Genomic DNA, 17,532 nt, shown 5'->3' with positions numbered 1-17,532 from the left:
TGCATTAGCTCCATCTCAAGGCAATGGCATAGACGATGATGGTTTCCTAAGAATGCTAACTACACATCTAACCATGGATGAGGCTGTCACATAGATGAACATTAGCACAAATGTGTTCCTGCCACTGACTTCTGGGTTTTGCTAACAACCATGACGGTTAGAACTCAGCCATTGTGCATTAACTTAAGTGTACAAAATTAATACAGCCCAAGTGGTTGTATAGGCTGTATAAGCTGATAGGGCGCCTATGGTGGAGGCAGAAATGGTTGGGGTGACACCCCCCAAATCCCCATGATCTGATTTGGTTTTTCTGCCAACTTCTCTTGCTTTTTCTACCTCAGGCCTTTCTCCCAGCTGGTTCCCTGGTTTCATGCTGCATCCGTCTATACCTAATGGGTTCATAGTCTACTGTGGTATTTTAATACTGTATGTAAAATATGGACCTATTTCAACGCATGTCTGTAATTCAACTATTTGGAAGATGGCGGCAAGAGGATCTGGAGCTCATGGCCAGCTTTGGCAACATAGCAATTTCAAAGTCGGTAGCCTCAGCTACATGAGACCCCGTCTCAGAAAGAGAAAGAATTTGAATCCAATTTTAAGAATGTAGTTTGAAAGGTCTGTCCTTTTCTCTTATGGCATTTCCCAACAATTTCTCTATGGGAACGTTACAAAATTTCCCCCAAGATATTTCATTCTTTTTTTTCCCCTCGAAAATACCTGATTACAAATGGCACCACAACTACGCGCTAGATAAATGAACCAAGGACAAAACCTGGCATGTTATCAGTAGCAAAAACTCGTAATGTTTCCTGATCCCACAGGGTGGGAAACCAAATCCAGTCTTCAAGGAAAGGCTATTTACATTTGAATTTTTACCAACACAATACCATGTCTTAGGTCACCTGCACTACCGGGAAATGTTTTTAAAAGTCACACCCACGGACTGGCATCCACCATGGGAGAGCAAAGAGGGACTAAGTGTGTCCCAGGACAGGGGACATGTTGAAAGAGGCTGAGATAGGAGGTCAGTTAAAACACTGAGATTTTAGCCTGTACCCTCTGCTGTCAGACTCCAGGAAACATGCAAACCCATACACCCCAGTTCCTAGAACTAGGAGGAAATCATGTCCCAAACTGATACTCTGTCTTACAGAAATGGGCTGTCATTTAACCATGCCTACCTATATTTTTTTTTTATTTGTCTCTGTTTTCTTTACTTGACTACTTCCTCCCCTCTCATGTGGTCCTTATGCCCTTCTCCTCTTCGCTCTGGTTTTCTCTCTTCAGAAGGTTTAAAGCATATGCTTTTATTTAATTTACTTCTCAACCATTTAATTACCTACAGCATTGACCATTTTCTTCCCGCAAGTCATTTTAATTGAATAGCAAAAGTTTAGGTGACCCGGGAAGGAAGAGACTGGTCCATTCAACTTTAAGTCTAACATTCGCTGTCCAGATGGGCACAGCACCTCCCTGGGATTTTCAAAAATTAACCTCAGCAGCGAGGCCCCCTGGACACCTAAGAACATGCTGCTTATAGGCAGGCGGATGTGGCTGCAACACAGACAGTGGCTCCACCCCCACCCACCACCCCAGCTCCCAGGCAGGTACCTGCTGTTGCTGCTGCTGGACGTGGGCAAGGTCGGCTGCCCCCAGCTCCACCGCTGCCGGGGCCTCCCCGTTGGATCGAGTGTCCCGAAGTGCCCCGCAGTCTAGTAAGTGGTTGCCACCGCTGGACCCGTTCTGGATGGCTGATCCGTTACTTTTTGTCTCAGACCCAGATTCTTGCATCATGACTCAAAAACCTGAGAGGATCATTTCCAGAAGTGAGGGAGGGGTGCGGGTGGGTGTAGGGGGTGAAGGAGAGAGGGAGAGAGATGGGGAAGGTGGGGGGGGGGGAGAGAAAGAGAGAGACAGCTGTTGAAACAGTTGCTGTTCAGAAGGAAAGGAGCTCTGCCTTAACATGCTGCCGAGCTCTGTAAGCATGTAAGCAGTTGTCATTCCCCCCACCCCTTGCTCCTGCCTGAGTAGACCGGTCCCCTGCTTTATGACTAGGAGGCTGTCACTCTCAATCAAGTGCCAGTATGGTTCCAGATATGCCATTCATTCCTTTAGGAAAAATAGACAGGTTCAGGAGATCCAAGAAGAATTTAGGAAGCTATTTCCCTTGATGGGATTTGGATATTTTGCTAAAAAAACAAAATACTTGAAGTCACCATACAAAGTATAAAATTTTAATATTATCAAGTCCAGACGCTCTGTGGCAATGGAACACCCTCAGAGAAGAAATAGTCTCCAGCTTCAGTCTCTCAAGTGACAAGACACATCACTACAAGGCCCCGTGAGGGAATCAGGGCTGAAATCCTGCAGTCAAACACCAAAAGCATTTTAAGGATTCTAAATCCCTGGTACCACCTGGGCACTTAGAAATCGGTCATTCCTGTAAGATAGGCCACTGATGGGGCATGGGTGAGAGGCAAGAAGAACTTTTTTCAGACACTGAATGTACTCAGACTATGGCCATTGTTTGTGAGGAAACTCATTCGGTGCTAATTTTCCTCGTCGTAGATGACTGGTTTCCAGGGTGGTATAAGGGCTGGTGTTTCATACTCTTAATTCTGGAGAGAAGTATTGTCCTGGCAGACCACAGAAAAGGTCAGAATTTATTTAAAGTCCTAAATGAAAAGCTTGGCATACAGCTCAATGATACAACACTTGCCTAACATGTATGAGATACTGGATTCACTCCTTAGCGCCACCAGAAAATAAGTTAGTTAAATAAAAAGAAATCTAAAGAACTAGAATGCCTACTAGAAAAAAAATATATATAGTGGAAAATAAATAGAGAAAAACCTGTTATCTCCTTTTATGTTTCAGAGTTTTTTGTTTTGTCTCTGCCCCACCTCACCCCCACCTCGAACCGCCCGGCCCTTTTTGGAGATAGGGTGCTATGATAAAGTTCATGCTGGCCTTGATCATGGAATCCTTCTGCCTCAGCCTTGTGCTGGCCTTAAGGGCAAAAACAATACCTAACACTAATTATACTATTATATTCTTCTTACTCTCTGAGCACAACATTAGCTCGAGGAGCCACTCTAGTTACCCAATCAGGACGAAGCACCGTTACTGACCACCTGGGCCGTAATGCAGGTGAATCTTGGGTGTTGCCCAGCTTCCAGTAACAATCACCAGTTCCCCTTCAGCGAGAAGAAACCTCAAGCTTGGGAGACAGCTCAATGAGTAAAGAGCACTTGCTTCACAAGCCTGGGGGCCCAAGTTCAGACTCTAGGTAAGAGCTGGGCTCAGTAAACAGGACTTGGACATCCCATTAGGGACCTCTCCAGGGCTCTATGTGCCAGCTAGTCTGGCTTGTGCCACAGTGAAGAAACCCTGTCTTAAACAAGTTAGAAGGGTGAAGGCTGGCATCAGAGGGTATCCTCTGATCTCCAAACAGTCACAGTGCCATGCATATGCCTGCACACAAGCCCAGCCTCCAACAAGGGTAAATTGAGGGGCAGGTGGGGGAGGCCTTGTAAGCTAATTTCATGCCCACTGTGCTACAGCTAGCTGTGGTGGGCACAGGACACTCTATTCGGTGCCTGAGTTCTTACTTATTGCATGACTTCTGAAGGCTGAGGTACAGTGTCACAAGCCTAGTTCACAGACTAGGACTTGGAAAGGAAAAATATTAGTCACTAATGGAAGCAGCCAGCATCAAACATCAAAGCTGAGAAATGCTTAAATAATTAAGACTTTAATGTGACTCCCCAACGCCAGACAAAACAAAACATTTCATTCAAATTACCCATAGGTAGCACCACCCATTTCTTTCCCACTGCACTAGAGACACAAACACATCAAAACTGGAGCATTCTGGACACCCTCAGGAGGCTCTGCTTTGTTAAGAATTAACAGAAGTCTGTTCTCTGCAACTTGCCTAGAAACCAAACAGAAGGATGACCATTTAAACAACGCGTCTCATCTGCCTTTGGTACGTCTTCAGTCCACTGCAGCTACAAAGCAGACTTCAGGAACCCAAAGGCGCGTATGTATGTATATATGTATGTATGTTTGTATGTATGTTTGTATGTATATATGTGTATATATGTATGTGTGTATGTATGTGTGTACATATACATACACACACACACATTTTTTTTAAAGTTAATCCAATCCTGGAGTTAATGAAGAATGGCATTCTGTGTTAACAGGTATGAAACAAAGTGAGAAGCAACATGTGATCTCTCATGTCCCTCTGGATCTGACTTTCTAGTAGCTGCTATCCTGTAGAAATGGCCTGCAGTTCCTTGCCTCTCACCACGGAAAGAATTTATCGAAACAGAACAGAATAGAACAAACCCCAAGAAAACAAAAACGCCACCCAAAAGATACAAGCCAGGCAACAAGAGACAGTAACACGAAAATATTTCTCCATCTCAAAACATCCAATGTGCTCAAGCCTAGGAGTCTTTCTTACTGCTTTACTTTCTCCATCATATGCTTGCCCTTTGGTATGTTTGGGCACTTAAGAGAATAGGTTCTTGGCTGGATGTAGCTCAGTGAAACAGTGGCGCCTTGCATGCAATGGGTCCTAAATCAATCTCCCATACTACAAAACAACAAAGGAATAGATAGATGTCTCAGCAATAAAATCCACTTTATTATTAGTTACAAAAAAAGATACCTGAATAAAACATATGTTTCCCATCTTCTTGAAGAGTAGACTCACAGGGCAGGCAAATTGCCTTTATAAGTACTCCACACCTGCCCTCGGACAGGAGCACACACTGTCACACATTCCGTCCTTAGGGAACAGACCTGTGCAAGTGCTGCCTTCACACCACATGACCTTGGGTATCTAAAAGCCTGTTCCCGCTTTAGTTCCCTTGGTTGACACCATCGCGGTAGGTGAAGTAAGATCATCCTGCTGCAGTTTGAAGAGAGGCATCTCCTTTGCTCCATGCAGCTCCAAAGGAGACTGCTGAGGCCGTCGGTACGAGCTGAGCAGGCCTGCAGCCAAGTAACTTGGCTTATGAGTTGGGTTTGTGAAGAGTGCAGGCTTTGGGACCAAAACTGTATAAAGGATTATTTTGGTCTAAGGATGTCCTTTAGCCAAGTGCTAACTGGATACATGAAGTGAGGGACTTTTCCATAAGCTACAACACCAATCAGGGACAAACAACTTCATGAAATGGCCACATAGAAAATGATTTTGGGCATCTAAGAGTATTCCTGACACTCTCTGAGCCATGAGAGTTTCTAGCAAACATTCCATCTACTTCGTAAGCTTTCATATCTCCATATAAAGCCCTCTGAGACATTTCTCAAACTCCCAAGACTCTGGGAGAGAGATAACCGTTCCCCCCATTTCAGAGAGCAAGCCTGGGGCTGGGGGAAGCATCATCCTATCTGCCATGGAGCGCTGCACTCTTTTCTTAGAGGGGAATCCTCCCAAGACCTTGCGCTTGCCCTCCATCCCTCCTCTCCTCCACTGTTCCTTGTGAAAAGACTCACCTTGCACCGTGAGGAGCGAAAGCATCACGCACTGTGTAAGTGCCCGTGACACCTGAATGTGAGGAACATGTCTATGGACTCTTCAGGCGCCTCTTACCAACCAACCTGCCCATTCTTGAGAATAGGGCCCAGCCTTCCCTACTTCTCCCTTATGCCTTTTGCACATGACCGCGACCTGCTTAAGACATCTGACTACTCACACACCGCCACCCTGCGAGGCTGCCACTGCCATGCCAGGGCTGAGTATGGCAGAGATACCAAACTCAAGGGGGGGACTTCAGAAAATAACAATAACTGGCTCTTGCGTGCTTATTTATTGTTGTTGCCAACAGAGCTATGCTGTGGAAACCTTCTGGAAAATTCATAACGGCCAGGCCAACGTATTTATAGTAAATTAAAACACAGCTTTATTATTATGATTATTTCCTTGGTTACAATGTTGATGCTGAAAATTTAGGGAAAATAAAAGCCCTTGTTATCACGCCTGTGAAAGATTTTTAAGCTAACAAAAAGTTCAGTCTTGATTCCAGGGCAGTTAATTAAGGTTGACCAAGTCAGGCAGAAGTAAATTAACTTGGCTGATCAATTATTTATATGAAGCAGAATAAATGCCCTTAAAGGACTTGGTCTGTTCACAAAGGGATGTGTAAATTAAACCAAACCGTTTTGGAGAACATGTTCCTACTGCTATGGGGAGAAGTGAAGTTAAGGGCAATGCTACTTCCAGGACACTGAGTAGAGGATCTAGGCGTTCCCACTCTATCCATGCAAAAAGGACAACCCTCCTCTTTACTGTACATCGGTGCAGAGAAGGAAGAGACAGAGACTGTGAGACACAACACAGGTTAAGAGGGGAGAAAAGGAGGGAGGAAGGGAAGAACCAAGAGTGTTGTGATTCCAGAAACAGTAAACTCTCTCACTTTCTCATCACTTATGTAACATTTAGGGGTTAGCAAGGCAAAAGGAGGGGTGCACTACGTCCATTTCTGGAATGAACCTTTTTAATTACTCATGTTGCATCAAAATTTTAAATTCCTTCATGATTTTGCATCTAGCATTCAGAGGGGGGAAAATACCAACAGACTGTCGAAAGTAAGATTAAAAAAAACAACTGTGTATTCCTTTCAGGGTCTCACTGAGCAAACGAACTGGTTCCTGTACAATGCACCCAAGGTTTACATGGTAACAGAAGACAAACAAAGGAGTTTCAAGGAGCAAGGTGCAACTACATGGTGGGGTGGCCCAGGACATCAAATAAGCCCCACCCTGTAACCATTCATGTGGTTGCTCTCTTGCAAAAGAGAGGCAAGGAACAGCCCAGATGAAAGTCAAGGGCCCTCAGTGGAGGCTGTAGGGGACTGGGGATGCCACAGGTCCCATCATAAGGCATGGCACTCTTCCTTTGCTGACAATGGAACAGGCAGCAGTGGGGACAGGACGGGGCAGCAGTAGGAGTCACATTCAGTGGTTAAGAAGCAAAACAGGAGGGGCATGCCAGAGTCACCTCAACTACCCACACAATGTGGCATTCCTCTCTACAAGCAGAGCCACACGGTGAAGAAAAGGAGTGGGTAAGGAGGACAAGCCAAACAAGAGGAAGGACAGCAGCAGCCGACCCCTCCTCTTCTGAGATGACACTGACAAGCTATGAGAGAACCCTTCAGGTAGCATTCTTTGTCCCACAGCCTGTCCTGGACCCAGTCCAGAGAGAGACCACCCAAGCACAAGTGTAGTAAGCGAAGTCGGGGTACTGAAGACACTACCATCCAATACCAAATTTTCATAATTATAACAGAAAGGCGTAAATTTTCTAATGCATGGCAGTTCAAAAAGTAATCAAGGGAATGAGCCGCGGGGCTATTTTAATGTATGCAAAGCTAGTGACCCACAGTAAATGGGAGGTACGCTACAATGAATGCAAAGTAATGCACACGTACTAAAGTCCTGGTCTGATGAGGGACGGCTAAAATTAACACCCAATTAATTTCCGAATTGACAAACAAATGAAACCCATAAATCTACTTTCTCATTAATTTTCTTGTGGTATAATTTAAAGCAGTAATATGAGGGTAAAAACTGAGCATTATCCATCATAAATATCAAAAGATAGCACGGTAACACCGTAAATTATGCATATTACCTGTTGTTAAAAATGATTTATGTATTATCAACTTTATCATGCACTGTAGAGGTCTCCATCTATCTTGTGAAAATCTGGATTTTCGGTAAAAGCTCAGAGGAAATGCGACTGTCAAATACGTGCTCAAAACAAAAACAAAACAAATGTGACCTCTTACTGAGGCACATGGGAAGAAAGGGCAAAGCCAGATCACCATAGTTCCCCATGAACAGAGGTGGGTATTGTAGAAGTGACCTTCCAGCTTTCTATGGGCAAGGAGAGTTGGCTCAAAAAAGAACGAACGAAAGAAAAAGAAAAGAAAGAATAGATACAGGCACAGAATGGATGAGTCTCAAAGGCCAGGTGTGGGACATTTCGGACTATGAGACTAAGCACGCCAGCTGTAGTGATCTGGTGATTCCCCTGCCTTCCTATGCTTTAGAAGAGGGAAAACGAACTAACTAAAACCAGTTTGTGCTCCTCGATTAACTCAGAGTTTACATTTATTAGTTAAATGAAGGGAGAGATCCTCCGACAAAAATGTTTCTGTTTTGGGCTAGGAAGACAGCTCACTTAGTCAACTGCCTGCATTATAAGCAGGGTCCGAGAGCAGTTTCCAGAGTTCACACTGAAGCCTGGCATGTCTGCACACACTTGTAATCCCAGTGCTAGGGAAGTGGAGACAGGCTGTTCCCTGGGGTGTAGCCAACAGGCTCAGTCAGGCTAGCTAGGCAAGAGCTCTAGGCCACTGGGAGCCGCTGGGACAGTGTACCTCATGAGTTGTCCTCTGGCCTGCAACACTGGGACACATAGAATCACATGCACACACACAAACAAACACACACACACAAACACACATGTACGCGCACACCTACCAACCTCCATTTGTTTAAAACACCCATCTTTTATCACATTCTCTGTCTTCAAGTACTCCTTTCACATAATAGAAATTTGATAGGTAACTACTATAGTTTTGACTATGTGATTAAATGCTAAAAAGCCCACGCCTAGCCTCTTGATCAGACAGAAGTGACATCAATTCTAGCCACCAAGTTTATGTACTTACTTTTTAAATGGTATATTTTCTGTAAGTCTTTGGAAAGGGTAATTTGTGGTTGAAAAATCAGATTATCATTAAATCACTGTCTTTTTTTTTTTCCTCCCGTTTCTTTTTTTGTCGTGATTATTAAATGTATCAAATATATGGCTTTTTGTAAGATAAGTATTGTCACTAAGACATATTTTCAACCTTTAGATGTTTGAGTCAAGGTCTTATTAAGTAGTCCAGCTAGCCTCAAACTCGCCATTTTCTTGCCTCGTTCTCAGGAAGGCTAGAGTGAGAGGCACGCATCACCACACCCCACACAGTCCCACTAGATTTCAAGTCAAGACAGTCACCTGGGGAAGGGGCTTAAGTCTATGTCACAGTTGTGAGCATTGAATACACATGAGGGCGACTCAAGTAGACTGGAAATGGTAGAGAATAGGATGTTTAACTTCCTTGTAACGCGTGATGTAGAACCAGGTTGGCAGAATAGGTTGACAGTAAAATAATGCCCTAACAAAAGCCAAGGTTCCTCTTCCCCAGACGGTTTCCAGTGTGAAAACAGGAGACTTCACATGACCAAGGAGAAAGGATTTCTGACTCCCCATACCCTGCCAGCAGTACACTTGAGAACTTTTAGTACACAAGCTTTCGGGACCCTGGTCTTGATAAGTCACTGATGAGTCCAGGCCACAAGCTCCCATCCCCACCCCACCCTCTACATATGCCTCTGAAAATTGCTATATCTAGCTAAGAGTTTGAGGTTGTTGGACTCCGATTGCTCCGACCCCCTTTCTGTCGGTGGGCTACAAGTGAGGTACTGCAATCATAGCAACAGTAGACAGAATATCCATGAGAAAGGCCCCCATTGGGCAACCTACTAGAAATGAGTGGAGAGTACAGGTCCACTCCCTGGCACAGTGAGCCGCCCTTGTTCACATCATTAAATGAGAGCAAAAGGGAATGTTGCCAATCTAGGGTAGGCTGCTTTGCCACAAGGAAGCCGCCGAAGGTCAGGCATGAAGAGGCCAGGTGCTCCAGAGCGCACAGTTAAAACACATTTCCACCCTAGAAAATAGGTTTTAAGTTTGAGGACTTCACAAAGCCTGCTGAACTTTAATCATTAGAGGCTCTGAATAGCTAAGCCCTCTCATAAAAGGCCCAGCAGAGAAAAGCAACCAACAACCAGAGACGGCTATCTTCCACATTTCCATATTTCATATAATTTAATGTACACAGGGCCAGGTTTATATCGTCCACTAATGAGCGGCATGTTCGACGACACACTTCATGTGTCTGCCTCCTTGCCTGTAGCCCCTAGCCGCTCAGGTGATCAGGGTGAACAATATGCTCACAGCAACATGGCAGCACAATGAATGAAGGCCATCAGGGCTCTGTTGCTTGCGTTTCTCTGTTGTGTGAAAGGAACAATTATTTAATTTTATCCTTCAAAAACTCTAATAAGCACTTGTATATATCTTGCTCCTGGAAGTTGCTCTTGGACAGATTAGTTTCTCTGAGATAAAATACACCATTTTGCCATTGAAGGTCAGAAGCAACCCTGCTCCACACCCCCAACACCCTGCCCACCCCCCCAGTCTCCACCCTCGCTCTAGCCACTGCATTCTAACTCAGGCAAATACAGTGAAGTTCAGTTCAGTATTAGAAGGAAGGAAAATTCAGAAACGGTAACAGATCATCATTAAAAAAAAAGACCCAACAACAAAGGGGTGAGAGCTGAGTTTTCTCTGCTGTCTACAAAACACCAGAACACAAATGTCTCATCCAAAGAAGCTCCCGTTGTCAAAGGGACAAGAGTCACAAAATAAGAGACGCCAAAGCTTGATTTAGTGAGCTAGATATGGTGCGAGGCACAAACCCAGCTTAAAACAGAATAGAGAAGAGCGACAAGTTAGAGAAAAATATCCATCATTCAAACATGTAAAACACACATATTAAAGGTGCAGTTCCTGTAGCGTTATGCCACAGTAAGACCCTTTCAGGTCATAACAAGGCCAACCTCCCACACACACTTCTCAGACTTAACAGAGAACACACTTCAAGCCCTGATCAAACCGACCCCGCACGATAGTACATGAGACAGACAGAGAGACAGACGGAATGAAGTCCAAAGGCTGTACCTTCCGAGGGCTCCCTTCGTTCATTGTCCAGGCCTTTCCGCCCTACACTTTCTAAGTCCTTGTTTGTTCCACAAAGAATTTCCTAGCCATCTGATGCTCTATGACTGAGCTGGTGGCCTTTCAGGAGATCTCGCCCCTCTCCGAAGAAAGCAAACAACTGCATAGATATCATTACACTAAGGAAATCTCTTAGAAAAGCCAAACAAGTCGCTAATCTCCCCAGCCCCTTCATCCAAGCAAGAGATAAGAAAAGCAAACCTAGGGCGCTTTCAACCGCATTCCAGGGACAGGCTCCACTTTTCTTTCTTTATCGAAATTCTAGCATTTAAGTCTTGGATGTGTGTATTTGTGTGCAGTGTATTTTTTTTCCTTCTTCTTTTTAAACAGACCTTACAGGATAAACTGCTGCTTCCACCCGCAAACAAAGCAATATTTGTTTAATAACGATTGCTGCCATGGGTACAGTAAACAGGGGGCCCAGCATTTGTGTTTATGAACAAACACATCATCTTACCAGAGCAATTTAACATTAACCAGGTGGAATAATCAACAGATTTCATAGGTGACACCAGGGGCAGGGTAAAGTAAACAGAACTGGGGAGGAGAAAGGGGTAGCTTCCCTAGAATCAAGGTCGCGGTGAGGAGGTAAATGCATTACAGAGTAAACAACTGGGAAGAGGGCAAGCCACACAAGCCTTCATTCTTCTGACATTTAGAGAGGCAGGAAGGTTGAAGTCACACGGATCAGCTGCTGACCACCAGGAAACCCAACTGGTTGGAGACCCGGCCTGCCTGTTTGCACAATGCCATGTTTGTGGATAAACAACAATTTGCTGTTACCAACCGCCATCACTCATTGTAGAAGGCAGGGTGAAGCAAGGTGAATCTGCTTAACTCCTTCCTGGAGACATTACAGAGAGAGAGAGAGAGAGAGAGAGGGGGGGGGGGGAGGGGGAAAGGAAAAGAAAAGAAAAGAAAAGAAAACATACAATGACATGCACCCCCTCCAAAGAAAAACAGCAGATCACCCCAAATGAGGCAGGCCAACCTTGGGCAACTCCCTTTTATTCCATGGCTTGCAGATAAAAAACAACAATAACAACAACAAAAAAAATCCAACACAGGCTTCAGTGTAAAGTACCCAGGGCTGGATCTGGACTGGCCTTTGAGAAAGCCTATGATGGTTTTATGCTTCAATAACTCTGCATTCATTTCCTGGGCTCATCTTCTTTTATCAGTGAAATACACGAGTCAAACATACATCCTGATTCTCAGTGTTTCTTCCAGTAGGGAAACCTACAAGCTTCCTTGCTCTACATAAAAGCCTCTGTAAACCTACTGGGCCATCAAACACATCGGTAGAACCCTCAAGGACTCTGTAAAACCCAAACTCTGCCACAGGAAGGCAGTGTCCTTAAAATAAATAAAAGATACATATAGTCAGTTGATGCTACCTTACAGAGCTCAGGAGTTCCTTGTGAGATTAGCATTGGGGACTGGGGTGGGGGTAGGGGTGGGGATGACACTGTGTCTTTGCAAAAGCCAGAGTGAATTAATTCACCATGTCCATTAAGAAGAAATATTTAATCTTCGAGGACTGACTTCACATGTAAACTGCCATACATAGCGAGCTGACTTAGAGTTAGAAGGAGCATTATCACACCCTATCAGAAATGCTATGTTTAGGGATTCAATCTACAGGGAAAGCACTACCTCGAATTTATTTTACAGACAGCATAATATCATTAAACCACTTAATTTTGGTGCATGTGAAGAAGGTCTCTCTGTTACTTAACACCTAATAAGCAAAAAGTACTGAAAAGGAGTTTAGTAGTGCGTCTATCATCTTACATTTACAATTGGTTAATTAATTTTTTTAAAAAATCTGCATTCTGCTAGTGTAACATATGGCAAAATAACAGTCTACTGGTCATCCAAAGCAAAATCTGAAAGTGAGGGGGAAATATTTTTAGAGACACACCCCAGGACTCTGACAATGGCATTATTCATCGTGACATTATTTGCCTTTTGGTCTCTGTCTCAAACGGTAATAAAGAAAACTTTGCCAGCTCCCCTACACCGACACCGCCAACCTTCCTTCCACAGCGACATCTCAGCCTTCACTGGCTCTTGCTTCAGTTATCTAATCTCTGTTCTGCACACATGAAGTTACAAAGCATCTGCAATGTTTTCTCTCGTGTTTTTGTTTTGTTTTGTGCTGGGGGTTTGTTTCCACTGTCTTCTGTTCACAGCCTTCTTTCCCCACATCAACACAGGCAAGAAGGCCTCAGCACTCCCTGCTCAGGGAAGAATTGCCCACTGGGCATTCAGGGCCTCCTTATTCCAAAATTTGGAGCTCAAGGACTAGTTAGCACCCTGCAATGTGTCCTGTGTGCCTGGGAGAAGGCGGTTAGGCCAGGAGCTGTTCTACTGCCCTAGAGAAGGCAAGCCCAGCTTGCTCAATGACAGGATGATGCAAGCACACGACGGAGGTTCTTCCTCCAGTGCCTGGGAACAGAACGTTTCCACATTCCAGCTCTCTACCCCAGAGATGTGGTCAGCATGACAAGGAAGCAACTGAGAGCAAAGTGCCTGACCTGATGTGCCAGTAAGAGCTGGAGGACAAAGCTGCACCCAGCCTCCCCTGCCTTCTGCCTTCTGGCAACAGTGACTGGTTACTATCTGCCCTTGAACTCTTTCCCCAATCTCCCCGCCCCTCCCTCCCCCTTCTGCCTCTCCTCCTCCCCCCTCCCCCTTTCCCTTCCTCTCTCTTCCCCTGCCCCTCCCTCCTTTCCTTCCTCTTCCTCTCCTCCCTCCCCACCTCTCTCCTTCTCTCTTTCCCTCCACCTCCCCCCTCCCCTCCTTGAAGCTGGGTTGAACTAGTAGGATACCAATAAAGCAGGACAAACACAGCTTGCAATTCCAAATGGCAACTGAAAGCACTGTCACCAAGATCCTTTGATAAAAGGCCAATAATTGAACCCTGACTTTTTTTTTTTAAGGCAAAGGTGAACCAGGCATGTAGTCACTAGCTGAAGGAGGCAAAGATGACTACAGGGAAGACAAAAATCTGGCATCCAGACTCTTCTCCTCATATGCTGCCACACCTGTCCAGAACCACTGTGAGGTTTACTATCAAAGGCTCAGCTTATTTATTTTATATCTATGGACCCCAGGTTCATAAGTGTTAATATTAAAACGAATAACATACTGATTAAGAAGTCTTTATACCAGCTCGTCATTCAGCTTTCCAAAAATAGTTCCAAGACACGAAGAGGACTTGAGATTGGAAAGTCTGGTTGGTTCTCACAAATTCTCTCTGGGATGAGAAATCTGAGCCTCTTTGAGAATTTCAAATGTGTCATCTGAGGGGACCCTGGGGCCAGCTCCCCAAGCCAAATCTCTCCCCCTCTTCCTCCTTCTTCTCTGTCATTTCCATCCACACCTACTCTTTGCTATTTTTATATAATGGCTCACATTTGAAAAACAAATGTGTCTTCAGGGGAAACTTTGTGTCACTTCTTCAAAGGGAAAGACAACATGGAACCCTCCATAGAAGAGCTTGGCATAGGTGTAGCAAAGCCAAGCAAGGAGACCCCAGTCAGCCCAGACCCTCTGTCCATCAGGGCTGAGTGAAGACCACAGCCTTTCTTTGTTCAATAATGAGCTGATATTCAGTAAAGACACATTAAACATACAACTGCCAGATGTTCTCCTTGGCTTTATCAGAAGGATTTAAAGCTATTTGAAACTGGGGAGGCAAGATGGCTTGGGAAATAACTGCAGTTACCACCAAACCTGGGGACTGACATTCCACTCCTAGGTTGAAAAGAACTGACCATCACAAGCTGTACTCAGGCATGAACTGTGAATGCCCACATACAGGCACACTAACTCATATGAATTGTTTGTAAACATTATATATTGGTGGTGGTGTCTTGGCCTCTGTAAAAATTGTATGTATGTATGTATCAAAGATATATTTGAAGACAGGATTGATTCAGTATCAAACCACAATAGTGAAAACTTACGAATCATTCATGACCCACCTAAAATTCTGCTTGAACTCATCAGTGAACAATGCAAACTTATATGTTGGGGAACATAGTGGAACCAGAGGAGACACAGGGAACTTCACGAGGATCCAGGATGAATGTGTGACTCAGGAGCTCCCTAGAAACGCCGCTTGAGGCACTCATTAAGGACCTATTGAGTGCACTTACACTGGCAGGGAAATAATCAACTGAGAAATGACATTTTCTTTGCTTGGCCCAAACCGAACAGGGATCCTAGACTATATTGTACATGGCGACATGCTAAATATCTCATCAACAGCTCCTGCTCTGGGCCTCTCTCACAGCCTCACCTCTCCTGACTCCAGCAAAGAGCCAGGGCATCAACCACTTCAGGCTTGTGGCCTTTCCACAATGCAAGTTCAGAGTTTATTCAATACCAAGTAACTACGATATGATAAGAACCATAAGCATATCATTCAAATGCTTTATTGGTCCAAAAGATGGATGCTTTTATTAGCCCAACCTTCTTTGTAATGGAGTGCCACTGTTGACCCAGCATTAGCCTCATTCCCTGCCATTAATCACACTTCTAAGAGCTCATTTTGCCTTAAAATCTTAAGAAATTGCTATAATTTAAAGACATGGTGTCTACATAATGGGAAATGCCTCATAGATTGTATCATTTCTTAAAATACAGTAGGTTTTATGAGAACAATGGCCATGATGCGAACACATTACAAAATGAGAATGATTTTTATTATACATATAATATATATAAAAGAAAAGGCAGAATATAAGCTCTCTTTCATATTTGTGGCTTCCCACACCTGCGCTTTTTAATCATTACCCTTTGGAAGGCCAAAAGCATAGGGAAGTAGTTTACAGATACCAATCTGCCCCCGCCCCCCAAAAAAACCACTGGCAAACAAATATAAACTAAAGTTAAAGGAAGGAATCATGTATAGAAGAGACAGAAGTGAAAACGCATGGCAGGCTTCAAGAAAATTCCTATATTTAAGAAAAGCCCGCCAGTCCTCATCTGTCATCTCTACTTTCAGGACCTAGTCTGTCCCACTGAAGAGAAATAACTAAGGGGGGGTCTTCAAGAAGTGGCTCCCTACAAATTCACTTCTGGTGTGATTTCAATAATATAATACCACTCTCAGCTCAGAAGTCCTCACCTCATTAACCCACCTTCACGATCAGCTCGGGCACGGCTGAACCCTATAAAGGGAAGCGTCTGAGGGGTTTTTACTCAAACACATCTTTTCTAATGCGCCTTTTCATGTTTTCTTACTGCCATACAATCAGAATGCAACATATACAAGTATATATTCACGCACAAAAATGACGACATTATGTCCTAGCCAGGCAAAAAGAGAAGACATCAGATTCTACTGCTTCAAAGAACTGAGAATAAACTAGTCTGAAAAGTCACAAGTAATCTGGAAACATACAAGAGCTAGTGATAAAGGCAGTCGGGACCAGTTGGACTGCTCTTGCTGTACTAGGCACTGCCAACTCTGCAGTAGGGCATCCCTTTTCAGCAATGTTTCTCTTAGTGGTGATACATACCCAAGGTGAGCAACAGGCATGGAGGCCTCTATTCAACCTAGCAAAGAGGCCAAATGCTCAACCTGTGCCCCACCACCCCCCCCAAGGGACTGGGAGGCAATGCTTAACAAAGAATGTAAATTCTTCATCAAACTGCTTTCCCCAGGGTATCAAAGGCATGGCGACCTGTTAGGAATAGCTTAAGGCCCTGGATTAGTTAGGGAGGGCAGGCATGGGGGAGGAGGAGGATGGCAGCTTCTCTTCACATTCTGGCTGCTGGAACACTGGACAGCCTCACAGTGAAGAAGGAGAACAGCTGGTATCTGGCGAGCCAACTCTCAGCAGGATTCAGTGATCTGTGTGGTAGCTGAGAAGATCTCCCAGGCTGTATCCTGGCACTTACTGGGTAACTATGAGAGACATAGGTACAGGGTGTCTTCAGAGCAGAAAAAAAAATACTGTTAATCTGCCTCCCCAAACAGAGAGCTACAATCAGAAATTTCCTCTCCTGTAACATGGACAAAGACTATCAATCAATACCATAATGAGTGTCAATACCACAGGGAACAGGCAGGCTTGGTGGCGCATGACTTTAATCCCAGCACTTGGGAGGCAGAGGCAGGCAGATCACAGTGAGTTCAAGGCCAGCCTGGTCTACAAAGTGAGTCCAGAACAGCCAAGGCTACACAGAGGAACCCTGTCTCAAAAAACAACAACAACAACAACAACAACAACACCAAAAAAATCTACAGGGAAAAACCCATCAAAGACCACAGTCCCTGAATGGCCCTCTAAAACACAGCCAAAGTATTCACCATCTGCCAATCAGTGCAGGTGCAAGGGGCATGCCTCCTGCAGTGGCTTCCTGATAGAGATACTCTTGCCTCCAACAGACAGGAAGGTATCAGCTTTTCCACTGCTACTTGCAACTTGCGAGGATGATAGCACAAAGCTCTGTGAACAGCAGTTAGGACAACGCATGTTCTAGGACCATCTCAACCTTACAGAATGAGAACCTGTGAGAACACACACACACATACACATACACACACACACACACACACACACACACACCACACCACACACACGCGCACACGCACGCACGCACGCACACACACACCACACACACACACACACACA

The 17,532-nt window shown here is 44.6% G+C and overlaps 1 protein-coding gene across 13 annotated transcripts in view; it reads right to left on the bottom strand.

The window, feature by feature from the left end:
- The window catches only part of FOXP1 (forkhead box P1), a 606,995-nt gene that overhangs the window by 234,115 nt on the left and 355,348 nt on the right, over positions 1-17,532 (bottom strand). For 12 of the 13 annotated variants that reach the window (XM_084764905.1, XM_084764900.1, XM_084764899.1 and 9 more), the window contains one exon: positions 1,615-1,808. The exons of the other annotated variant lie outside the window; for it this stretch is intronic. In XM_084764905.1, the coding sequence (XP_084621031.1) occupies positions 1,615-1,797 (183 nt within the window). In that variant the 5' untranslated portion in view covers positions 1,798-1,808. The remainder of the gene's footprint in view (positions 1-1,614; positions 1,809-17,532) is intronic. 13 annotated transcript variants of the gene reach the window in all.

The sequence above is a fragment of the Acomys minous genome, assembly GCF_964271855.1.
Source record: "Acomys minous genome assembly, chromosome: 17".
Lineage (NCBI taxonomy): Eukaryota > Metazoa > Chordata > Mammalia > Rodentia > Muridae > Acomys > Acomys minous.
This window is presented reverse-complemented; position numbering and strand designations above follow the sequence as displayed.